This window comes from Polypterus senegalus, chromosome 2 (assembly GCF_016835505.1).
Source record: "Polypterus senegalus isolate Bchr_013 chromosome 2, ASM1683550v1, whole genome shotgun sequence".
Classification (NCBI taxonomy): Eukaryota; Metazoa; Chordata; class Cladistia; order Polypteriformes; family Polypteridae; genus Polypterus; species Polypterus senegalus.
Window position 1 is genome coordinate 79,148,983 of NC_053155.1, and position 26,839 is coordinate 79,175,821.

Sequence of the window (26,839 nt, forward strand, 5' to 3'; positions counted from 1 at the left end):
CTACCTTGTCTTGCGTGATGTTAAAGTGTCTCTTGCGGGACAACAAATAGTCTTCCAAGAAGATCACGTATCATCTCCTTCCAAGCCTTCCAAGATTTTTTTTATAATAGAGAGATGTACACATTTCAAGATTTGATCTTCATTTAAACAAGTATCTATAGATAAAGGTGATATACAATGCCCTCCATTTTCCATTGTTTTATCTCTGCTCCACAATTTAAAAATACAAATCCATTTAGACATGAGAAAAGGGCACAGACTTTCATTTAAGGATATTTACGTGCCTTTCAGTCACACCATATAGAAATGGCAAAACGTTTTAAAATAAACGTAAATTCAGATTTTGCATGTGAACATTTATCACTAATTAAAATTCTAAAATTAGAATCAGGTGCACCAGATCAGGTGTACATGATCAGAACATCATTAGAGAGGGTCTTGGAGGAACCCATCTTATTTAAACCACTGACATTTAGTTCGGATTACTCTTTGTTATTGAAGTTTGTGTTATCTCCATGTGTAGACTGGAAACGCTCTCTGTGTCCTTCAGAAAGAAGGTTATTGATGCCTATGAGACTGGGAAAGCATTTAAAAAGATCTTCAAACTCGGAAATCAATCCTTCCACAATCCTAAACATCATCAAAAAGTGGAAAAGATTTCAAACATCTGCCAACTTGTCCAGACCAGGCCACCCGAGTAAGTTCAGCCCGACAGCAGAATGCCAAATGCTGAAAGAAGTCTGTAAGAACCAAAGAACTTCATCATGGAACCTACAAGTAGCTCTCTCCACTGTTGATGTCAGAATGCCTGAGTATACCATTAGAAAGAGAATATACAAATGTGATATTCATTGTAGGTGTGCCAGGAGGAACATCAGAGCAAAGCTATAGTTTGCCCATTAACACTTAAGCAAAGACCAGGGGCCTCATGTATAACGCCGTGCGTAGAACTCACACTATAACATGGCGTAAGCACAAAAGCCGAAATGTGTTTACGCACAGAAAAATCCAGATGCAGGAATCTGTGCGTACTCCAACTTCCACGTTCTTCCGCTACATAAATCCAGATCAGCGTGAAAACTAACGCTCGTGCACGCGCATTATGTAACACCCCAAATCCTCCCAGAATTACGCCTATTTGAATATGCAAATCAATATAAATCGCCCTTAAGTGCAGCCTTCTGTGAAAAGACAATGGGAAAAGCACAGGGGGAAACATAAGAATTTCAGCGAATACCAAGTGGAGGCAAAGGAAAAACATACTATTTGTTCAAATAAGCCGCGGTATAATCAACAAAAGGAAGTTGATCGAGTGGCATAGCGTGTTGGAGAAACATAAAAGCTCACATCCACAAAATCGCACAGTGCCGGAAATAAAAAAGAAGTCACATATCAAAGTCGCCGTAGAAAGCCGAGTTGTAAGCCCACTGTCTGAGTGTCATATGAAAGTTTATTAGGGTACAGAGAAAAAAGCCACACGGTGGGGAAAAAGCACGAAATGTCCACTTCAATCTCGACATTTCCACTTTAATCACGTAGTTTATTTTGTCATTAAAGTAGAACATCATAAAATTCATCTTAAAATTGTTTAATTAACCAGTTTCTAAAATCACATCGTAATTAAAGTAGCACGTTAAATGCTTTGTTTTGTATTTGATTTTCTATGTGCTCTGTGTGTGAATCACTACTTGCTTCTTAAACCAGCTCTCTTCCTCCAACTGGACACAGAGTCCATTACATTCGTGATATTACAGCTCTCTGAATAACTAAAATACTGAGATGTATACGTGATGTCATTTTCATGATGATAGGAGTTAAAGCACGTTATTAAACATGTGTTTCACTTCGATGAAATAATTTATTGCAGCAGTACTCAGGGGCGGCTCTAAGCTTGTGGTGGCACTGGGCAGAGGAAGAATCGGTGGCTCCTTTGCCCGCCAATGTCATGCACGGTGGATGGCCACGTATGTTGCAGACACTAGCCGCCTCGTGCTCATGACACAAGCATTTAACTTTTGCCGAAATTTGTCGCTGCGTTTTTAGCTGTGTTGTTATTTTATCTTTCTGTTTTATATTCAATATATATTGGCGTAGCCGTCACTGCAGTCAGTGCTTTTCTTTCCCCAAGTAACCGATCGCCATACAATCAGCTCTGTAATAGATGTTAAGCCATATGTAAGTTTAGCGCCGATTCTTCAAAACGTTTCAAGAACATTGAAATATCTTCGTAGTACATGTTTAATTATTCTATCCTTAAAGACACTCCCAGTGAAGAATATAGATTATTTAAATGAAGTTAAAGTTTTATCTGTATAATTTAACAAACATATTTTGCTGCATTTCACCTTAAAAATGATATCGTCATCATATGTAAAAACGCGCTTTATAAAGTGGCTCAGGTTGTGCGATATTATAACTATAGTGCAAGTTTACAGTGGGGTGATTGTACTTATAAGTACAAACAGTTCTACAAGGAGCACTTGATTGGCTGCATTTAAAGTTCTTGGGATTAAACTGTTTCTGAACCGCGAGGTCCGTACAGGAAAGGCTTTGAAACGTTTTGCCGTGGCAGAGACAGCGTGTGCTTAATGCCGTATACCGATAATTCTCTTTCCGATCAGCTGCTGCTGTGATTCACACTCAGATACAGTGATATAAATACTCCAAGTGGTGCAGTGAGAGTAATATGGAAAAAGATGATCCGCAGTGGCAACTCCTAACGGGAGCAGCTGAAAGAAGAAGAAGAAGGAGAAGTGAGAGTAACAACGCTAAAGCAGTTATGGCATTTGGAATACTATGGCTGTTCCCTGGACCATTATATTGTTACAAGTTAATTACAATCAGATGCATTACACTAATAAACAATATGCGGTTAGTTTCTGTGTATTTATAAAGCGACGTCAGGAAAATAATGAGTAATCACACAAAAACAGTACCATTGCTTTGACGCTGGGTGCCGCCAGTTTGCAAAACCGAGCGGAGAACTTGCGTACGACAAGGCATGAGGTACCATGGAAAAGAGCGTGACTTTACTCCAAGTGTAGGTTTTATACATCGCGATATGAACGTGGAAAAGTTCTTACGCAACATTTCTGTGCGTACGCATCGTTTATACATGAGGCCCCAGGACTTATGGAATCAAGTGCCCTGACAAGATAAAGATAGAGTTATATAGCCACAGTACCAGAAGACACGTTTGGTGAAAACCAAAGACAACATTTCACTAGGAGAGCCTGATACCAACTGTAAAGCATGGTGGTGGACATGTTATGGTTTGGGGTTGTTTTGCTGCATCGGGGCCTTGGCAACTCAGCGTCATGGGTGAATGAATTCAATGAATATAATGAATTCTTCATTATACCAGATGGTGCACATGAATAATGAGAGACCATCTGTCAGAAGAATGAAGATCAACTGAAAGTGGACTTTGTAACATGACAAAGACCCTAAACATACCTGTAAATCCATGAATGAATGGCTGAAAAGAAAGAAATGGAGGGTTCTGGAACCGATTAATTAAAGCCCAGATCAGAATCCCATCAAGATGCTGTGGGGGGATTTTTAAAATGGGCTGTACAAGCAAGACACCCTTTAAATATTGTACAGCTGAAAGGATTCTGCAAGAAAGAGAGGGGAAAAAAATCTCATAGTCGATGTGAGAGAGTCATTGACAGCTCTAGGGAATGCCTTCCTTAAGTTCTATCTGCCAAACAGGACAAATACCAGCTATTTAAGGGTGTACATACTTATTTCCTAAATGGAAATGGCATAGCATATCTGTTCAATTTTCACTGAGTATGTTAATTCAAGGGCAAATTTTCATGTTTTTTTTATCCACTTTATCTAAAGACACTGTTTGAATGATATGTCAACATACTGTACATTAAAAAAGAAAAAAACATTGCAGGCTGTACTTAGAATCCCTCGCCTGGCCATCAAGGGACCATTTCAGGTAGCGATTTAAAATAGCCTCCATTATATTTTTCATCAAAGTAAATTGTCAAAATCTGTTCCAAAGAACAAAGCCTTTTAAAGTCCATAGCCGCACACTGAACTTCATCTCGGTCGGATTTTTATTTCGGCGCCTGTTGTTGTGTTTAGCGTCTAAGAAGTGGGCGTGGCCTTTTGACAGAATGGGTTGGGTTTCTCTGCAGAAGAATGTCGGACAAAAGGATAATTTTACAGTCACTGAGTACTCTTTTAAGGTAGTCTCCATTTACTAGACATGAAGGCGGTTGACAGATGATACATCTGTGTACATGAGGCCTCTTTGTGTCACAAAGAACAAATTTTGAAGTGACACGACACAGATCGTTTAAAGAGACAAAGATTATTAACAATTTACAGATCTGCAAATAGGAAGACTGAGATTGCAGCTACCTTAAGAAAACGAAGACTATACCCGGAAGAGGTAGCGAACGAGAGCGTTTAGGCCTGCCGAATGATCTAATGAAAGGAACATAGAGTTTCTCTTCTGTATGGTCATCTGGACTGCTCGTAGTGATGGCAATCGCACATCTGGCCACTGAGTACGTTTTTACGGATTTTCTTCTTAAAGATCCCCCGGAGTCCAAGTTTAAAGGACTACGCCTGGAGCTAGCAGTGGACAAGATAGTTACATACGTAGCAGTGGGACTGCCACTGTTGCTGATTTCACTCGCCTTTGCTCAGGAGGTGTCCGTAGGTAAGTTTGTTCACTGGGTTAAAAACTGCTCTGTGTAATGCTGTTTAATAACCGGGGGTGTGGGGGGATAGGTCGTCTAGGTTGGTTTTCATTGTGACACATGTGTTTCTTACAGTTGTTAGTTTTATGCATATTAAGGCCGTCAAATGAGACAAGCAAATTGAGGACGCCAAGCAACTCATAAACACCATTTGATTGGTCCGTCAGCGGCCGAAATGCTGCTGCTAAAAATGGGACGAAAGTATCGAGCGCGAAGAGAAGAAAGAGTCGTCAGAGCGCACGTGGCTTGTACAGTGAAGAGGCACCGGTTAGTTAGCCTGTAGATAAAATGCCCAAAAGACTGTCAAGAACGAGAAGGGAGCGCTGCACGTATACTAACGGGCCGGTGCCATCGTGCAACAGAAAGCAAAACGATCAACAAATCTCGCAAGGGTATGAAGACGACGCCAGCTGGCATTTGGCTTATTCGCATCATTATGATCAAGAAAGCGAAACGGTTACATGAGGGAGTATGAGACCCCATTTTGTTAGGACGCTCTCGTTTCGATGTCGTTTAAATTAACGAATGATAAAACCGTACTGTCCCAGATCAGTTAAACTTTTTATTTTCATACCTCGATATGATAATTGAATTAGCATTTATAGTATTTTAAAGCACATGCTAAATGATCCTATTTGAACGAACCTAATGGTGGATAGCGCTGCTGGAGTCCTGTGAGTTGTGTTCACATTTTTACACTTTTTCCCCCGTTGTGTACTTTCTGTCATCATGTGGACTTTGGTCAGGGTTCATTCATTAAAGATCTTGCAAAAATTCATTTGAAGTAAAGTCAGATGTGTACCTGCAGTCCATGTTTTTTGTTCAAAAGGAGTGTACCCTGTGCGTCCCTTTGATCGCGTTGTTAATGGCCTTAACTGTGCCAATCAGCCAAGTGAAGTCTTCATTTTTACAGTAGCTGCTCATGCCGCTGTTTTTGTGGTGTGTAAATGGCATGGTGTTCCCACGCCTGGTTGGATTCCCTTTAGGTATTCTGAGTCTCCACACACTTCTCAGTTAGGCTCACAGACATCTCTAAACTGGCCGAGAGTGTGCACTGAGGTTTGTACAGCCTTATAACTAATCCCCTTGGAATAGGCTCATCAGCCTGATTCGATTATAAAATATGTATTTGTGTCTCATAAACCAGCACGATGGGGAAGTGTTGTACTATGGGGAACGTCACGTTCACGTTGTGCGAAATGGAACAAATACTCCATTCAACTGGCGTGTGATGGACGCTATAATCAGTGTATGCTCCCAATGACCTTCTCCTGGTAGGCTTCCACGGACCCTGGGTGATTTCCACATAATCCACTTTCTTCTGTTCTGACAGTGAGTGGGGTCTTATTAGGTGTTGTTTCTTCTGAGCAATTACATGTAACAGCCACACTATGTAATGTAAACGGACATATTTTTTTTAAGCATCTAATATAATAAGGCGGCTATCAGGAACTTGGCTGCCAAAGAACACAACAAGGACCCCCATTTTTTCATTAGCATAAAGATGTTAGTCTGGCTGGGATGGTTGATTGTGGATGTTTTATGGAAACTCACAAGCACACAGGAAGGCCGTATTGACATAAATGTACTCAGACCACCTTAATCCTGTTCATGGTCACGAGTAGCCAGAAGTTATCCCAACCGCACTGGCCGCCTTTCAGACACAGGTCTCACGAATGCCTGGAATTGTTAAACTAACCGGCATGTGTTTGGGAATGTGAGAGGAAAAACAAAATACCTGAAGGAAAAATCACAGGGACACCAGGGGAATGTGCAGACTCTACATGGACATAAACTGGACACCCTATTCACACCCAGGACCAGTAAGGAGGCCGTGGTAGCCACCGTATCACCCGTACACACGCATTTGAAATGATAAGGTACAGTTTCCTGTTTTAAAGTATGTGTGGCAGGGTGCATTTTTGTGTGTGAAGATAGCGTTTCTGCTTTAAGTGGCACCTCTGCTCCATTTTCTGAAAGAATGCAGGTAGGCCCTGCCCTCATGAACAATCGAGTGTGATGATCAGGCCTTCATCTAGTGACAGCAAACAAACCTTTGTGACTTCTAGTTTCCGTGTTATTTTTGGCCACTTGTGATTGTAACCGACACAAAATTTGAGAATAGAAGGCTAAAAACATAATAGATCGGTATAGCAATGAGAACTGAACTTGCATCCGTATGACTTACAGTCCAATAGTTTTACTGCCAGGCCAAGCTGCACTTTGTTTAGCGCACATCACTACAGAGTGGCAGAAGGTTATTTGATCACTAGGTGACTTTAAAGCATTGTCTCTATACATTGTTATTATTACTAAGCAATTATTTGCATTGACACCATAGCTTCTTCCCGAGCAGGCTGTGTTTTACATGATGTAAATGATAACTTCGCACAAAGCATAGAGTGGTATTCTAATATGCAAAAAAATGCCCAAGCGATGGCTTGTTCCGCTCATACAATACAATAAAATACAATTTATTTTTCTATAGCCCAAAATCACACAAGGAGTACCGCAATGGGCTTTAACAGGCCCTGCCTCTTGACAGCCCCCCAGCCTTGACTCTCTAAGAAGACAAGAAAAAACTCCCAAAAAAACCCCAGTGGGGAAAAAATGGAAGAAAACTCAGGAAAGGCAGTTCAAAGAGAGACCCCTTTCCAGGTAGGGGTCCCTGCCTAGGCGTTTACAGCATTGCAGCCTGTGCGCTCAGTGGTGGTGATAAGCTGCCCGCCTGCTTGACCCGCATTAGTTTCGGTAAGTTGGTCACAAAAGGCCCCCTGGGGCGTTTTGCATAGTCACTTCTGTCTGTGCGCTTCTTTGTTTCTCTCCAAACTGTTTACTCCTCAAGTGCGTGTCTCTTAATTTATCGAGCCTCCAGTCTTGCCAGTGTGGTTTTGTAGTGAATGACATCCTTATTTAAATGGGTGGCCGTTTTTGTTTTTATTCAATGAGTAAACAGACCCGCATTGTGTTTCCTTTATAAAGTGCTCGATGTGAGCTCTAAAGGTGCTACATAAAGTAAAGATAACTTGTGTCCCCATCCTTGATTATTGGGACAAGTGGTGACAACAGAGATTGTCCCAGCACACAAAGTATTACATTTTTGTAAATTAAAAAGACCCAGATGGTGTTATGTTCCTTTGATGGACCCATCTAAATTCATGCTAAGAGTCTTACTGTTGTGTTATGGCACATGCTGGGCTAAATGTACATGAAGATCGCTCCTCTGGCAATCAGACGGCTACACTTAACACTGTGACGGCCGACCCCTTTCCCAGACCGGCCACTACACTACCAAGACTATTCCTTGCATAACCTGAGGCTTCTTGATCTAGTAACAAGTTGTACTCTTTACAAATTATACTTTTTTCCCACATGACAAAATAACCAGCAAACAGTAGACGGGAATGTAAAATCAAACACAGATATATTGCAAATGAAAAAGACAAACAAATATTCAATAATGTAAATTATGTGCGCACAAAATACCACTATTCCAATGACACCAGTGACTAATGATTACGTATATAAAACACGAATATACAAATATTTACAAAGAACCCTCCCTTGCCCCTTAACACTAAACAGAAACACAGACACAAACACAGATTAGTTATTATACACGGCAGTTGAAATGTGGTGATAAATGAGTCCAAAATAAAGTCCTGTGGTATTGAAACTGACCGTAGTGTTATTGTGCTCCTTCCTGAAAGCAAAACGACCTCACCATGAAAGTCGTGGCAATGGCTGGTATGAATCCCAACCCCGGGGCTTCTCGGCACTGGCTGTCGTGATGATAAATCGGATGTTGAAAAAGCAAGCAGCGGAATGATACAATGAATGGCGGTGATGAGTTAGTAATTGAACGGGTGACTGTCTCCTTTCTCCTCTTTTTTAAATACGGAATGTCCCGGATGTATCTGGTGAGTTTAACAGGCAATTTCCGTCTTGGGGCTGCGGTCACTCTCCATCATCCGTCCCCTTTTCACTCACAGGGACAACATTTACTGATGCACATATATACAGGATAGTAAACGGGATGATGAAAACAAAATGCAACTCAACACAGACATAAAAAGAATACTTAACTATGTAGGCCCGCTAAAACACAAGTTTACCTTTTCCCACCTGCCTAATCCAATTCAGGGTGACTGTTATGAGAGCAGCACAGGATGCCACCAAAGGAAACAACTAGGCGAGGTACCCGTCCACCGGAGAACCCAATTTAGTGTTGCGAGTTATTGTTAACTGGGGTTGTGGGAGGAAAAGCCACAGTGACACGGGCATAACACGAAAACACACAGACAGCCAGCAACTGTGAGGGTCAAACCCACGCTCTGAGATGTGACCGTCCTCACCACTGCATCACCCAAGCCCCACCCACGATAGTTTCTGCTTGAACTTAAAGTACATATCCTGGAGTAGGAGCTGAAAAAATGCTTCTGCTGCCAGATTCATCTTGAAGAACATAAAGGTTTGACCAGAATAGGCAGCCAGCCAATCCCATCTTGTCAATCTTTACGCACCTAACATTTTAAAACTGTAATGGCCGCAGGGTAATCCTACCTACTACACTACTTGGTGTCATGCCTCAGCCAAGGTTTCCTCCCCTGACTGGAGTTGAAATTCATGTTTTAGGCCTAAAATCCTAAAGGGTACTGCCTCCCCTCACCACTCGTAGATATTATATGCATTTATCAGCGTTCTTGAAACCACAAAAGGTTACCCCAAGCTTCTTGATATTATATACAGTACACATATCGACTTCATGCCCTAATAACATGACATTAGTTTCATACCCTATAAGAGATGGTAGTGCACAAATAATAAAACAAAGACACAGATCTACTTATGGTATAAATCTTTGGTTTGTAGTTTTGATTCTGAACTCCTGCTTAACATTTCTTCGACATATTGCATATTGGTTTATTGATTTGTTACATTTACAATCTCTCATTTTAAAATTCTGCCCATGTTCAGACTCCTGCTTTTTTCTCTTGGTCCTTTCACTTCACAGTCCTTCCAGTTGGCTCTGTTATTTACTTTGAACCAGTTTTATATTGTCAAAGAAGTCATTTTCTAGTAATAGCTAATTTAAATATTTCTATTGTGTTGCCTCTTATCTGTGTTTGATTTCAACTCCTTCAAACTTTTTCAGCGCAAACATGGTACAAGTTCAATACTTATTTTTTTCCACCTTGTTTCTGCTTTGAAACTCCTTATTCATATCTGTCATCCATTGTCTGCACAATCTTTAGTTATCTGGGTCTTTGGGAGGAAGACTGTATCCCAGCAGTATCGTGTACAAGGCAGGAACGAACAATGGAGACTTTCAGTCCACGGCAGAGCCCATTCACTAACACCAGGCCATTCACCCTAACCTGCTCACCTTTGGCGTGTGCTCATGGATAAATGGTGAATGTATGAAAACAGCACATATTTCAGTCTTGAACACTGCAACTGTAAAGTACCAATACTGTACCACCATGCCTCCATAGCTCTGGGGCCTCATGTATAAATGGTGCATACGCACAAAAATGTTGCGTACGCCCATTTCCACACACATATCTCGATGTATAAAATCTAAACTTGGTGTAAATGTTACTGGCCTCAGGACTAGGGGAACCTGGGCCAGGTACAAGCCACTGTTGTTACAAGGTTTAGCCACAGCGATATGGTGTAAAACATAAAAGAAACAGACAGCAGTCCAAAGTTTCAGACCATACTTCTCTGTTTTCTCTCTCTCTCTTTTTTTATTCTCCTTTTCCCAGAAATATATATATGCTTCAATTTCTGCATAGATCAACATGGCAATCAGTGAAAACAATGGTGCAAGCCAATTTCCTCTGCATAACAAATAGTGTAAACACGTTTACTTTGAGTATTTGATTAGAAACCAATTTCCCCAGAACTCGTTAATTTTCCTAGGAAGCAGACAGTTCTGTATCCCCACATTGTGTGTAGATGAGATACTAAATCAAAGCAGTCTGATTGTTCAAAGCAGGTGACTCTTTAGCAAGACAGGTAAATATTCATGGTCTGTAGATAGCCATCAGCAATAACCTGTAGCAGAATTTTCCAGAAATTCTGCCTTTTCTTTAAAACACTGGTTTATAGGCCATTACACTAAGCAACACACATTTTCACGTTAGCTAAAACCCTGGTGTACGCAAGTGCTCCGCTTGGTTTTGCAAACTGGCGGCACCCAGCATCAAAGCAGTGCTTTTGTTCCTGTGTGGTTTCCCTTTCTTTTTAAGATGCATATCCCTGACGCGGCTTTATAAGTACACTGAAATTAACCGCATATTGTTTATTAGTTTAAGGCAACCTGATTGTAATTAACCTGCAACAATATAATGGTCCACAGAATGGTCAAACTATTCTAAATACAATAGCTGATTTAGCGTTGTTACTCTCACTGCACCTTCTTCTTCTTCTTTCTCCAATTAGGGGTTGCCACATCTTTTAATTATTACTCTCACTGCACCACTCTGAGTATTTATATCACTGTATCCGAGTGGGGAATCACAGCTCTACAGCAGCTCGGAAAGAGAATTATTGGTATACAGCATCAAGCACACGCTGCCTCAGCCATGGTGTCTATTGAACTATTTTCACATGGCAAACACTTCAGAGTCTTTCCTGTACTGACCTCGCGGTTCAGAAACAGTTTCATCCCAAGAACTCTAAACATGCTCAATCAGTCCATCAATTGCTCCTTGTATAATGCTTTGTACTTATAAGTACAATTACCTCACTGTAAATTTGCGATACAGTTATAATATTGCACAACCTGAGCCACTTGATAAAACACGTATTTACATATGATGATGATATAATTTTTAAGATGAAATGCAGCAAAATATGTTAATTACATTATACAGATAAATTATTAACATAATTTAAATAATCTATATTGTTAATAATTAAACATGTGAGGACACGGTGTTGCAACGCTAGCAAGGAGCTGGCGCTCCATTCACGGATTGCTCCTGCCTCGCGCTGTATTCTTGCTGGTGCTGGCGTCACACTGAAAGGATAGAAGGATGGAATAATTAAACATGTACTATGAAGATATTTCAATGTTCCTTAAAAGTTTTGAAGAATCGGCATTCTAATCTTACAGATGGCTTAACGTCTATTACAGAGCTGATCATGTGGCGATTGGTTACTTGGAGAAAGTAAAAGAAGGACAAGAATTGGGGGTTAGTATGTTTGAAAAAGACAGTACTGCTACAAATAATTATTTCATCGAAGGTCGCACACAGCGCAGCAAGCATCTTGCAGTAGGCAGGAAAAATCTCTGAACAGGGCACCAGCTCATCACTATCACTGTGCCACTGTGTTCCCATGTTTAATAACATGCTTTAACTCCTATCATCATGAAAATGATATCAAGTATACATCTCAGTATTTAAATTATTCAGAGAGCTGTAATATCACAAATGTAAGGGATTCTGTGTCCTGTCGGAGGAAGAGAAAGCGAGTTTTACGTAGTGATTCACACGCATAGAGCACATAGAAGATCAAATACAAAACAAAGCATTTAACGTGCTACTTTAGTTATGATGAGATTTGAGAAACTAGTAAATTAAACAATTTAACAATGAAGTTTATGTTGTTCTACTTTGATGACAAAATAAACTATGTGATTAAAGTGGAAATTTAGAGTTGACATTTCGTGCTTTTTTCCCACTGTGCCAATTTTTTTTTCTCTGTACCCTAATAAGCTTCCATATGACACTCAGACAGTGGACTACAACATGCCTTTTTACGTCAACTTTGATATCTGACAACTTTTTTATTTCGGGCACTGTGCAACTTTGTGAGCTTGAGCTTTCAAGTTTCTCTGACACTCTATGTCACTCGATCAACTTCCTTTTATTGTTTATACCACTGTTTAAACTAACAAATAGTAAGTTTTTCCTTGCCTCCACTTGGTATTTGCTGAAATTCTTCTATTTTCCCTTGTGCTTTTGCCATTGCCTTTTCACAGAACGCTGAGATTAAGGGCGATTTATATTGATTTGCATATTTAAAGAGGCATAATTCTGGGAGGAGTTTGGGTGTGGCAGAAGGCTCGTGCATGAGTGTTACTTTTTACGCTGACCGGGATTTATGGAGCGGAAGAACGTGAAGAAGAAGTTGGCGAACGCACAGATTTATGTATCTGGATTTTTTTGTGCATACGAACATTTCTGCTTTTGTCCATATGCCATATTATAGTGTGAATTCTACGCACAGCATTATGCATGAGGCCCCTGGTCATTTCAGTTCACTGAAGGCAGAAGCAATTACTTCTTATGTACATGTGGCATTCTGCAAATAGAATCAACTCAACAATATAAATATCTTCAGTATAATTAAAAACGTTCACAGAGATATTCTTTGAAAGGGTTTGGCTCATAGATGATATCATTCAAGGACTTAAGTGGGCAAACAAGACCGGCCTGGGGACCTTTTATTATTATTTTTAACTAAACAAAGTCCTTTAATCTCTTGCGTATTTTCACCAGCTTCAACAATTATGCAGTGGTTCACTTTCTGTCAGCTGTCAGTAAATTGCCTGTGACATAAAACTGGCAGCACCATTCAACCTTTGCTGAGGTGACATAAGGCATTTGCTAATGGGTTCCTGTATGATGTGGTCCCTGGCCACTTTCTATTGTTGTGTCTTCACTGCACAACAGGAACTGTAACCTTTATGCAAAGCATGTAATGTGCCAAAAAGAGTAATGCTGTGCAAAGAGAGGAGCAGTCAGGAGTTCATGGCAGAACCCCACATCTTTTTGCTTTGAAGGGATCAAGACTTCATGGGGGAGATTATTAATTTGATGTGCTGTATGGTGCGAAGTACCAGAGAGGCAGCAATGAAGAGTGGTACAGTTTGAAGTGTGGCACAATTGGGAATTCACAAGGGGATTATAACTACAATGCAGTGCATGGTGCAGCACACCAGAGAAGCAGTTGTGAAGAATGGTGCAGTGTGAAGTGTGACACGATTGGTAGTTCATGGGGGACCCTGGAACTTTGTTGCTTTGAAGCAGTCACAACTTCACAAGGGGGATTATTGCTTCAATGCAGCACACTAGGGAGGCAGCTGTGAAAACTGATGTGATTCTCTGATAATTCTCCAAGCCCAAACTACTAACAGATTTGTAAGATGGTGACAGTGCTTGTGGTCAACCAATCAGCACAATTCATCACCCAAGCCCCACCCACGATAGTTTCTGGTTGAATGAAAAGTACATATCTTGAAGTAAGATCTGAAAAAAGTACCAGGGGCTACAAATGCCCTGTGTTTCTGTGGTGGGAATGCTACAAAAGTTCCAAAGTTTCTAAAAAGTCACTGGTTCCTGCAAAAAGTTCCTGAGGTGGGAAGGCACTTGTATAGTACGGTTTCCATTTCCTGACTACTCACAATCTGCGGCTCTATTGATCACATGCTCATTTGGATGGAGACAATCCTGGGCAGTAAACACCAGTCTAGCACAGGGCAGTATCACACAAACCCACACTCACAAGTTTGATGTCAATAGTTAACACAAGTCAACACATCTTTGGGGATGTGGGAGGAAATCCAGACTCGAGGAAAACTCACACAGACACATGGAGGATGTGCTGCTTTGAAATGGACAATAACACAAGTCATGCACACATAGGGAGAACATCCAGACTACAGAAAGACAACAGCTGGGTTTGGGATTGAAAACCAAGTAGTAGTAGAAGTAATGACATTATCTTAGATTAAATTCATCATGATGTACTATGACAACGGAATGCAGAGCAGTTTTGCATCTAACCAAAAGTGTAAATAATAGTTGAAATAATCCATCCACCCATCCATTATACAACCCGCTATATCCTAATTACAGGGTCACGGGGGTCTGCTGGAGCCAATCCCAGCCTACACAGGGCGCAAGACAGGAAACAAACCCCGAGCAGGGCGCCAGCCCACTGCAGGGATGAAATAATCAGGTAAATATAAACATATACAGTAGAGAGGGGTTTGTACAAACAAGAGCATGTACAGAATGATTAGTGAGAGTTAAAATTTAATTATGAAGATGTACATGTATGGCTTTAAGGTGTGGTTGGTCAGGTGGAGGTGGCCTAGCACTTGGAAATTTGAGTTCAACAAAGGTGACACCTAAGGGGTAGGAGCTGTTCCTGAGCCTACTGGTCCTGACGTGTAGGCTCCTGTATCACCTGTCAGAAAGTGAAAAGGAAGACAGGCCATAGCTGGAGGCACAGGCACTGTTTGCTCTGGAGGACTTCAATATCAGATAACAAGATGCTAGTGATGTGCTGGGCTGTTTGAACCAACCTCTGCAAAGATGTCTGGCCTAACTGTGTGGTTACCATACCATACTGTGGTGTAGCTGGTCATGATGCTGTTGATGGTGCAGTGGTAGAAGTTCAGTAGAATCTGATGAGAGAATTGAACTTTCCTTTGCCTCCTCAGTCAATAAAGATGCTGACTCAGGTGTTGGAGGACCATGAAAGATCATTAGACATGTGAATGTCCAGGAACTTAAAGCTGGAGACATGCTTAATCACAGTCCTGTTGATGAAGACAAGGTTGTATCTACAGCCTTTGTATTTGCCTTAGTCCACAATGAGTTCCTTAGTCTTCATGATGTTCAAGACCAGCTTATTGTTAGAACACCATTTCCTTAGGCGCTGGACCTGTTCGCAGTAGGCTGGCTTATCATTGTTACTAATTATGTTAGATCCATGTCAGGGGAAACAGTCATAAGTGAAGAGGGAGTAGAGTAGAGGGCTCAACACACAGCCTTGTTGGGTACCAGAGTTCAGGGTCAGGGTGGAGGAAGTGTGGTTGTCTAACCTAACCTGTGGTCTGTTGGTGAGGAAATCCAGAATGAGGCGAGAATGCTAACCACAGCACCATCATGGCATCATTTAAAATTAATAGGCTCCATTATTTTTCATAGCCCAGATTGAAGAGATCCTTCCATGGGGTTTGCTCAAACAGATATAAGCAATCCTTTCTTTGTAAATTTTCCTTGTCCTTTGCTCTTGTGCACAATGAATCGTTCCCTTGTTGAGAGCATGAAATCATGTAAAACGTACCTCTCGGTGATTAGTGTATGTGAAAGGCGAATTGTTAAATTTTATGAAAGGGTCAGTCAGAAGGGTTGGGATGTTTAATTTCTTTGTTGTTGGAATAAACAAACTTACTTTTAGTGGACCTACAGTCATGTACAGTACAGGTCATCCATTCCTCCTCACATTCCTTATCATGTCCTCTCCCCCAGTCTCATCTGTGTATGCAATCTGGCAAACTTCGTTAGCGGACGAGGGACAGAATGGGCACACAAATAGCCAGACAACATTCTTAACTAATCGCTTACTAAGAAGGCAGACCTGAAAGTGACGTTCATCATTCAATACACTTTGGCAAATTTAGAATATTAAGTAAGATGGAATGAGTTGAGCTGTTGCCCTCCAGAAAAAGAAATTCTTGCATTTGTTCTGCAGTTTAGTGCTTCTAAATATAAATCAGACTCTGCAAATGTGGGCCAATGCCAAGTGAACTGTTGACCCTCCAAATGCGGCTTTCCATTTTAGAGCTCAAGGGGCATCTGGGGTCCGTTCTTGACATTTTTTGCCCAACTCACTGTGGTTTCAGATATAAATGGAGACTCAGGGCTAGTTGTTTCAATATTGTGCTCTTTTGGTGAAGCCACAGCAGCCACTAATCATATTGTGTTCTTAAGAATTACTTGTGAACACTTTGAAATCATTTCAGTTTTTGTTTTTTGTCCAGCACCTACCGACTCACTGGTATGAGAAACCCCCACATAAGAGACAGTGTTTGACTTGTCTTGATCAAGATGTCATGGTGCCTCTAAACCCTAAAACAAACTCATTATAAGGACATTTTGGGGACATATTGTGTGCAGGAAATAACACCCTTATGATAAGGTGTAAACCAATAGGCGTCTGCAGCAAAAATGATCAGAAGGACTTCTGCATATCCCCAGGGGTTCACTATGTAATGGGATACAAGAGGTCAAAGTTACATCTTTACAGAGAACTTCTACAAACTGGGAGTTATTATTAGACATGTGGAGTGTTCTTTATTCTATTTTGAGGTTGCTGATCAGACCCCTGTGACCCTGTAGTTAGGATATAGCGGGTTGGATAATGGATGGATGATCATGAATATGATAACATTTATCATATTTGATTCTTTAATAGTGGCCCTAGCCCTCTATGAGCCACTGCTAGATGGTTACAAATGATAAATTTCAAACATAGGCATGCGGAGAATCATTTTAGACAGTTTCATGGTCAGTGATTATGAATGCAATGTTATTTTTGACTTTTGAGTCTGAGTGTTTTACTCCTTAAAAGTGTCCATGAAGGGTACTTTTTATATTGGTGAACATGTTAATACTGGAAATACCTAATTTGTTAGCCTTGCTTTACATGTACACCCTCTGGCATCCACTCATCACTCCAATCTGAAGCGCAAAAAAGAAATTGAGCTATGTGTTCAAGGCTGCAGACCTTCACTTCAAAACAGAGCAAACAAGAATACCTTTACAGAGACCAAGGGCCTATCGCTGCCCCTGCACACTTCCAATTAAAGGGTCACATTTCAGAATACCTTGGCAAAGGAGCCACTTCAAGAGTTGCATTTCTGCTAGGACTTATCAGATAACCTTTGAAAGGGCTGCACAAATCAAACAGAGCAATACAAGATGGTGACGTCAGTTTAAAAATACCTTAGCGGGGTCCAGCGATGCACCAGCTCTCTCATCGTTACCCCTGAAAGTGCTTCACAGTTCTAGCAGAATGAGCACGGCTCGCACCTGAACATAAAAGACATACTCCAACAAGGCCAGATGGCTACCTTTGAAAAAGATCAAACAAATAATGAGTCTGTCAAACAAGCACACTGAGACTGATGATATCAATAAACAAGGCAAGTTTCAGCGAGGAAATATTCAAACTTTAATTTAATCATTACTTGCGTTTATTTGCAGAGAAGCCAGGCATTAAATACTAGAAGTCAAAAGTAGAAGAAAATATTCAACCCCAAGTTGAGATCTCGGAAAATTAGATGCCAAGTCAAGACTCAACACCTTCAACTTTTTGTCCTGTTCCTCAAATCATTCCTGAATAATTTTTGCAGTGTGGCAGGATGCATTATGCTAATGAACAAGGCCACTGCCATCAATGGATATCATTGCCATGCAGGGGAGGATGTGGTCTGCAACAATCTTTAGGTAGATGGTACGTGTCAAACTGACATTCACATGAATGACAGGACCCAAAGCTTTCTAGCAAAACATTCCCTAGACATCACTCTGTCTCTGCCAGCTTGCCTACTCCTCACTGTGCATTCTGCTGCCATCTCTTCCCCAGGTAAGTGAAGCACACACATCCGGACATCCTCATAGTCAAAACAAAAATGTAACTCATCAGACCAGATCATCTTCTTCTTCTACTCCGTGGTCCAGTTCTGATGCTCACATGTCTATTGTAGGCACTTTCGGTGGTGGAACAGGGGTCAGCATGGGCAACTCTAACAGATCTGTAGCTACACTGCCAAATACACACAAGCTGTTAAGCACCATGTCTTCTGACACATTTCTGTCATGGCCAGAGTTAAGGTTTTCTGCAATTTGTGCTACAGTAGCTCTTCTGTGGGATTGGACCAGACAGGCTAACCTTTGGTGTCCATGACCCTGTCATCTGTTCACCAGTTGTCATAGATTGGACCACTTTTGGTGGGTTCTAACCACTGCACACTGGGAAGATCTGCCGACCCAGTCGTCTAGCCATCACAATGTTGCCCCTGTTAAAAGTCAATAAGATTCTCATGCTTGCATGTTGTTCATGCTTCCATCACCTTCAAGAACTGTCTGCTCACTGGCTGCCTCATATGTCCCACCCTTTGACAGGTGCTGATTTAACAACATAATCAATGTTATTCACTTCACCTGTGAGTGGTTTTAATGTTGTGGCTGATTGGTGTAAATGTGTTTGTTTTCAAAGGGTTCATGTATTTTTTCTTTCCACTGTATACAATATAGTGTGATCTGGCACAGCTGTCAAGAGCAGAGATTAAATATTGCCCATATTGTATAAATTCCAGAATAAAATTGACTTGACCAGCAACTTAGCATTTTAAACAAATCTCATTGGCTTCTGGATTGAAATGTTTACTGACTACACCATGTTGATTGTGTTAAGACTGAGAGGAAGCAGTCAGTTTGTGAAGGATAAAACAGTTTAATGATTGCAAACAGACTTGGCATCATGGCCAGACTACGTAGCCAGTGCAGGCTGCTCTTCCATGAGAATGTAAAATGACTGGAGGGACATTGATGGACGTTTTGACATTCTGGAAAGTTCTACTGGAGGCAGTATATCAGTCATTAAAGGTATCTATTACAGCGTCATCATTAATGAGCATACAGTACTAAATCTAATTTTGGGGCCATTGTTTATCAAGGTGGGATCAGATACAAGGCAGGACCCATCCGCAGGTTGCAGCAGACAATCGTAAGTACTTGCTTGCTTACACACCCACAGTGTCTCCCGGTTTTTTTTTCCTCACAAACTACTAAAAATTCAAAATTGAGTGTATCATAATTTGTGCACCCACCCATAAAGGAGTGAGAGACACTTAGGTATGAATGCACACTTACACAGAGTGAGTAGCAGTCGCAGTTCTTGTATTAAGCACCTCACCATCTGGTCACACATATATTATTGAAAGCTATCGTACCATCAACTTTGTACACATTAACAGGGTGAAGTGAGTGTGTATGTGTGTGTGCACGTGCAGACTGGGTGTGTTTGTGTACTGGACTGCTATTCCCAGTGATGGACTGCATGGAGGTAATGCACACAGTTTTTCAGTTTCACTAACTGCTCCATCTGCTTGCACTCATAGGTACCCAGATCAGCTGCTTTTCTCCAACCTCTTTCTCCTGGAGACAGGCAGCCTATGTGGACTCATTCTGCTGGGCAGCAGTACAGCAGGCACATGCATCCCAGTCAGATCCCCATGGCACTCCCCTTTGGCTACACAAGGTAAGCATGGCATCTGGGCACCTGGGCAGGTGGCATTGGGGAGAACAAGACAAAATGGCAATTCACTGACAGATTACAGCTATGGTGGCTTACTGTAGGGAGATCATTCACGTACAATTAACTCTTATGCTAAGAATTTAAGCTGACCATTCTTATCAATTATATAGTTAATTATATTTTGCAGTGGGAAATTTTATTTCCTTCCTGCAGTGATCTAGAATTATTTTGAGACATGTTGTAGATTTAAATAGTCGGATTGCATTACATCCACAAGCAGAAATAAGACGCCTTCTGCAAAAATGAAACTAAGTAAATGTATTTTGCTTTTTTAGCATTTCATGCAAAAGGGTAACAAAGTTCACTGCAGTACATTGTTGAAATACTAAAGCAACTCATCTGCAGTGCATTGCCACAGAGACCAACATGCAGCTTGGGAGGGTGGACGGTGGTGACCTATCATATACTGTATACAGTGCTATCAAGGAAAAATGATTGGCACACAGGGGAAATCTCACAAAGGGCGTGAGAACAAGACATGTATCCAAACAAAATGGTTTGACGGATCAGTATTTTAATCAGAGTTACAGTTGGTCTAGTGAACCAAATTCCAGCTCCACCACTGCTGTCTTGGGGATGACAAGAGGCTGAGAGGGGGGCATCATCCTGAGGAAATTCCTGAGTAGAGTGACAGCTTCTTTGTACAGGGTGCGCACAAAGTCCGTATATACCCCTATCTTTAGGAGCATTTACAGGAATACCCATGACAATTTGGTTCCTGTGGACATCAGCCCAAGTCTTCCTGGTATTTTGAGGTGTGTTTCCGACATCCTGTCTGGTGCTGCCACCTGCTGCCGCTCAAGAAATCGCAACAACGTGGCGGTCGTTCCAAGACGAAGCGATGGGTGACACAATTGTTTTCACGATCGAGGAGCGTTTGATGGCCACTGTGTGGGTTCGTGAGCAGCCTGTTACTGGGAAATCGATCAAAAATGTCATGGATGACTTTGTTGTGCGTTTTGGGAAGGCATCGCCGACAAAGAGGACGTTGTTGCAGTGGGAGAAGAAGGCTTTTGCAACGAGCAGCGTCTGAAATGCACCGCGAAGTGGAAGACCATCCACAAGGCATGAAACGTGTGCAGATGTGGTAGAGTCTGTCCAACGATCCCCAATGAAATCCACTCGTAAACGTGCTGCTGAGTTGGGAATAGTGGAATCGACAATGCGAAAAAACATCAAACAGGACTTGCAAATGAAATGTTGGCATCCATTGCACATTAACGAGTTATCAGATGCCGACTTGCACAGACATCAGGAAGCTTGTGATCTGATGCTGCACCAATTTCCAACAAATGCCGAGAAGAAAAAGGTTATGTTCTCTGACGAGTGCACGATTTATCGCAGCTCCTGCAATCGAAACATGTTTTCAAAATCCTCCAAAAGAGGAGTATATGGACTTTGTGTGCACCCTGTACTTTAGTAGAGAAAAGGAGCGATGTTGCCATGCAGGTGTGTAGTGCTGAGGTGAGGGCACATGTCTTTCAGAGGCTTTGATTTGGTTTCTGGAAGTCATTTCTGAAATAGTGAGTGGCTGCCCAGAACACAATGATGCCCTCACTGTCTTGCACTGGTGCTCCTGGACTGTCACTCCTTGCCTTTTTATTTTGTCCTCGTTCTCTCTTTCTCTGCAGTTCTTCCCTTATGTCCTCCTGCTCATGGCTGTCTTCTCGTATATCCCATCTCTTTTTTGGCGCTTCACAGCCACTCCCCACCTCTTCGCTGACCTGGCCTTCATCATGGAGGAGTTGGACAAGAAATACAACATGGCCATCAGATTTGCCAAGAGTTTTTATAGCAGTGGAGACACAAATAGGTGAGTGAAGTGAGGAAGGGGTAGACTGGCAACAAGAGAAATTGGGCAGGGAAAGATTATCAAATAATAAAGCTTCAAAGTCCAGAATACCATCTTTTACGAAGGATCTTTCTACTGGTATGAAAGTTTCATCTCTGATCCTGAAAACGGGCATCTTGGCCTGCTGGCTCCCATACCTTTGAACCTTGGTGGTACTTTTAACCCTGCTCATCTGCATTTAAAACTTGGATCTCATTTTTTCAGTTTCTCTTGGTCAGGTCATACTCCTTTGGTTCATCTTTGCTGCTGTCGGCTTCTCAGTCACATCCTGTAATTCCTTTGTGTTGTTTGCTAAGCCCTTTGTCTGCCTGCTCCATTTTCACTCCTCATTATTGGACCCAGCTATGTCTTTTTCCACCCTTTTACAGCCTCCCTGATAATCTCAGACTCCTTCAGAGCACTGCTTTCACTACACTTATTGGTTGCCATTTCTTCCTCTTTCTGCCTCCACCCTCCTCCTCCTCCTCCACCACCTTTCCTTCTGGTCTTTGGATACCTACTTTCATATACAGGGAAATCCCTGCTCTTTTCTTACTTCATGTTTACCTTCCTGTGTTCCCTTCTACTCTTCATATGTCCATCCAGTTTTATAGAACCCTGACAGATAGGGGCAGGGGCAGCTTTAGACGCTGTGGACAAGGTCAGTTGCTCTCACTGAGCTGTGGGTGGAAAAGAAGAGACAGGTAACATGAGCTCCCCCCAATGTCCTGGAGTGGTACTGCTAATTTCAGCAGAGCTAGGAAGGCAACAACGCGTGACAATTTTCAAACAGTGACGAAGCAAAAACAAGTTTTCACACTGTAATCCAAAAGTGGAAAACTAATTTAGGTGAATGATATGTGGTGAAAATTATGTGCATATTCTGTGCCCAAAACTGTGACCATTTCTAGCATATCGTCAGGATTGCAACTGCCAGGAATTCTATCACAATTGTCAAAGCAGGCATCATAGTAGCAGAACAATTACACCTCAACACACCTTACACAACAAAATATCTGCACAAAACACAAATACAGGGTACATGCTGAATAAAACTATGTGGCTAGAACGCCTTAAATGTGCAGAGGTTTGAATTTAAACTTTGTCTTTTTTTGGTCTTTATGTTCTTCTTTAGTTTTGGTAGGCCGTTTCTTCTCATACTCTTCAGCCCTTCCCTCACTCTTTGTTTCTCTCTGCCCTTTCCTGTATCTCATTGTGCTCCTTTACCTCTGGGCATTTACTTATTCCAGGTTTACCTAACTCTGTTTTGTTTCTCTGTAGCAGTGATGCAAATGAAACCGTCTTCAAATACCCACTGGCCGAGGAGTACCTGAAAACCAAAAAGCTGACTAGAGACTTGGTCATCAAGTACCTTACCTGCAGGATCACGACCTTAGTCATTATCATCCTGGCCTGCCTTTACCTAGGCTACTACATCCATCTGGCTTCACTGACAGATGAATTCCGCTGCACCATCAAGACAGGCATACTCAAGAATGACACAACTGTGCCCGAGTTCTTGCAGTGCAAGCTGATAGCGGTGGGTGTCTTCCGGGTACTCAGCTTCATCAACCTGATTGTGTACATCTTTCTAGCACCTGTCATCATTTATGCCACCCTGCTCCCAGTGCGCAAGAGCTGTGACTTCCTGTCAGCTTATAGCATCCTGCCCACCTTCACAGAAATTGACCTAACTAGCAACCCCTTCACTGATTTTACCCTCTACCTCCTGTTCCTAGAAGAGAACCTCAGTGAGCTCAAATCCTACAAGTGTGTGAAAGTTCTTGAGCTTCTGAAGGAAAACAACAAGGACATGAATATGGTTGACATTATGAGGAACCTGGCTCAGGTCAAGATGGACACCGTGGATGGCAAAATGTCTAATGCAAACTGCAAATCTGCTGATGGCAAGATTTCAGACCTTGAACTGCAAGGTAAGGACTTCATTAGTGCAGATTAGACATTGGTCCGAACTGGCCAAGTTAGTTTGATAGGGCAGGTTTTGGACTTAAAAGGACTCTCATGTAACCACTTTTAACTCTGTCAGAGGTGGAGTATTTTATCAGGACTGGAAATGTCAAGACTCATTGAAAATGGGCCAGCTTATGGGATGGTGTCACCAAAGATAAGTTTAAGTCAGTGTGACCCCCACTTTTGGGACAGTTCTGAGTTGGTTTTCACATCAGGTCAGGCTTGTAGCAAAGGGCTCACATCTGTTTTTGGTTTCTTTTCAGTTGTAATGGATCAGTCTGGGAGTGATGGAAAAAAAAAGGATGGAAAGAATCCTAAAGATGGCCCTCTTCGCCAGAGGCTTTTGGAACCCCCCACTACATGCTGACCTCAGGTTGTGGGCACTTAAATGATTGTGCAGAACCCTATGCTGGTTTTGGCATCCATATTGACTGCATGGTGTGTTGTTGCAAGATACTTCAGAAGACTTCACTAAACTAGTCTTACAGGTTGGCTAGGGACAAAGGTGGACATGTTTGTGGTGTAGAAAAACATTTGGGCTGTAAAAGTGCATATGGCCACTGGAGCCAATGATTTTGCTGAAATGCCACAATTTTGCCAAGATGTTAACTTGAATTTATACCATGTGAAAGTGCTCACCGTAGAAATTGCTGACTACTGCCAAAGGTTGATCAGCGTCAATGGCATTTCTATGAGAAGCTGATTCTGGACTGGTCAATCAAGGCCCAGCTAATCTGCCATTGTGTCTGTACTGTTTGAGTGACCATGAAGGCAAGGCAGCAGACTCTATTGGCAGACGAGTTCCGAGTCTGGGAAAAAAGAAGAATGGAACAGAAGGCCCAATGAGTTTCCTTATGTGGCTGCAATCTGCTAAAGTAGTGTATGTGTGATTTTTTTTAATGCTTAAACTGCAAAACCTGTGGTCACACTCTACTTCGGTTACTTGTGCCTTCAGGGAACTCTTGGTGTGGCACTTCCTGGACACACAGGTCTGTTTTTTCTTCTTGTAGCATAACATGTTATTTACCCGTCCATCTCAGAATCTGTTAGGAAAGAGTGCCCCACTGCATCCAGTGCATTCATTTCAGCTTTTTTATTCTTAGTCACGTTTAATGTTCTGGCCAGTAACGTTACTGAGTCAGAGCGAGCATCCAGGATCAACTGTGGCCTTTGATGTACTGGTGCTAATCTCCATAGTGCCTGCCGACTGGATTATTGGGCCTCACCTCCCTGTGTAGGGATGGACCACTGGTTCTTATACTTTTACACTGGAAATGGATCGATCTCAGGGAACTCTGAGTCAAACCTCACTGTGCTAGTGGTACTCCATACTCGGGAACTGCTCACTCTTTGCTGCACTGGTGGTAGGCTGCTCCTACTGTAGTTCACACGGCTCGTTCACTGTTTACACTATGAAGAGTTTGGTCCCAGTGACCGATGGCTCATTTTTTTTAATATTAGTCTTCTAAACTGTCCTCATTCTCTATCTCTATAGCTACAAATGTATCCCCATTGAATTTGTACATTGTTTATACTGAAAGGTTTGGTTCCTCTACGCACTGGGCTTGTTCTCCTTTTATTGGTACTGGTTTGGCTTTAGTGTTCATTGGCCTCGCTCTTTCTCTTTATGTTGGCGTAGGGTTGGCCCCAGCATGCACAGGGTTTATTATCTCTATATACTAGTAATGGGATAAGTCCTAAGGTACACTGGGCTGCTTTCCATTTACCTCGGAAGTCAGAGGTTACATCCGAGTTGACTTTGTTCCAGTAAAACATTCAGAAAATTAAAATGGATGCCTCCAGAAAGACATTTCTTGTGCTCGTTCTTTCAGAATAATGACAACTACTGAACAAGTTTTGTGCATCCAAACATCGTAGCAACATGTGCACAGATAGACGGTGAGCAGTACTGCGTGTACCACAGATTTAATGAGACACAGACAGAAGTGCTAACCAACAGTATACTTGTAATATTACAGCTTTCACTTCTGTTGAGGTGTGGTGTTGCCATCTTGGATTGTCAGGTCAGGGTTGGCGAGGCTCTCTAGATTTTGGAAATCTGACTTGTGGAGACATTCCAGTTAAAACTTCCTACTGGGAACTCTTCCGAGTTAACTCTGACTTCCCAGTTCAAGTGGAACATAGCACATTTCTCTCTTGAGATTGGTTTTGCCACGGTGTACAACAGGTTTGTGTTCCCTTATATTAGTGTGGGTCTGTTTGTAGGGTATACCCACTCTGTCTGGCTCTGGATGCCACTTTGGACCCAAGCTATATTGGACTTGATGTCTTTCTGTGTCAGAACAGGTCTAGCCCTAGTATGCAGTGGGCTTGTTCTTTGGAAGTAGCTGTGAGCGTGAATCAATGTGCATAGTATTTTGGCTTTTTTACTTTCAGAGTATAAGGGAAAGTATTGTAATTGTCCAAAAATTCCATTGCTAGATTTTGATGATTCTCGACGTTTTAGACATCCCCAACTTTCTCGTATACAAAGTACAGAGAAATTATTGGATTCCTCCAAAAATTCCATTTCGAAATTTTGATGAATCGACGTATTACACCTCCCTGAGTCCGAAAATACCACTTTTGGAATGATGATTGTGTGTTTGTGTGTGCATATAAACATGATAACTCGAGTACGCTTTCACTTAGGTCAACCAAATTTTGCATGCAAGTATTAGGTACAAAACGTACATTTCTGTTTACTTTTGGGGTATTTCAGTTAACGGGAAGTGGTACTTTACCTTTTATTCATGCAGCTGCAGAGTCCGATTTATTAACCTTACTTTTATAATAATTGTTCAATATATTGTTAATTTGATTTGATTTGTTGTCAATGGTTCTTTATTGTACATAATATAAAAATGTAACCTTTGTCTTGTGGTTTACTCCTCAAATATCCATCCCCATATCTGAGTATACGAGAAAGTCTAGGGGAGACTAAGGTTATACTCCTTCTAATGGCATCAGCGGGGTAATTCTTCTTCTCCCTCTCTCTCTTACTTTACGTGGGTATGACTTTGGCTCCTTGTCCTCTTTCTATATTACTATGGACCTGTTTATCAGACACACTGGGCCGGTTCCCTCTTTGTCTTTTGCCAAAATTGGACTCGCCTGTGCTCTGGCCTTATTCTCTACCCTGGTACATTGCCATTTTATCCATAGGGTTCTTTCTACAGTACAT

General features: G+C 41.7%; 1 protein-coding gene across 2 annotated transcripts; it reads left to right on the forward strand.

The window, feature by feature from the left end:
* The first annotated feature begins 4,194 nt into the window (after positions 1-4,194).
* Positions 4,195-26,068, forward strand: LOC120523087 (pannexin-1-like). 2 transcript variants are annotated; one of them, XM_039744058.1, is made up of 5 exons: positions 4,195-4,684; positions 19,657-19,796; positions 21,485-21,666; positions 22,966-23,618; positions 23,919-26,068. In XM_039744058.1, the coding sequence occupies exons 1-5, from the start codon at positions 4,504-4,506 to the stop codon at positions 24,020-24,022; spliced, it is 1,260 nt and encodes a 419-aa protein (XP_039599992.1). In that variant the 5' UTR covers positions 4,195-4,503; the 3' UTR covers positions 24,023-26,068. The 2 variants fall into 2 exon arrangements, with proteins under 2 accessions (XP_039599992.1, XP_039599993.1); XM_039744059.1 differs by having other exon boundaries at positions 22,969-23,618.
* The last annotated feature ends 771 nt before the right edge of the window (positions 26,069-26,839 follow it).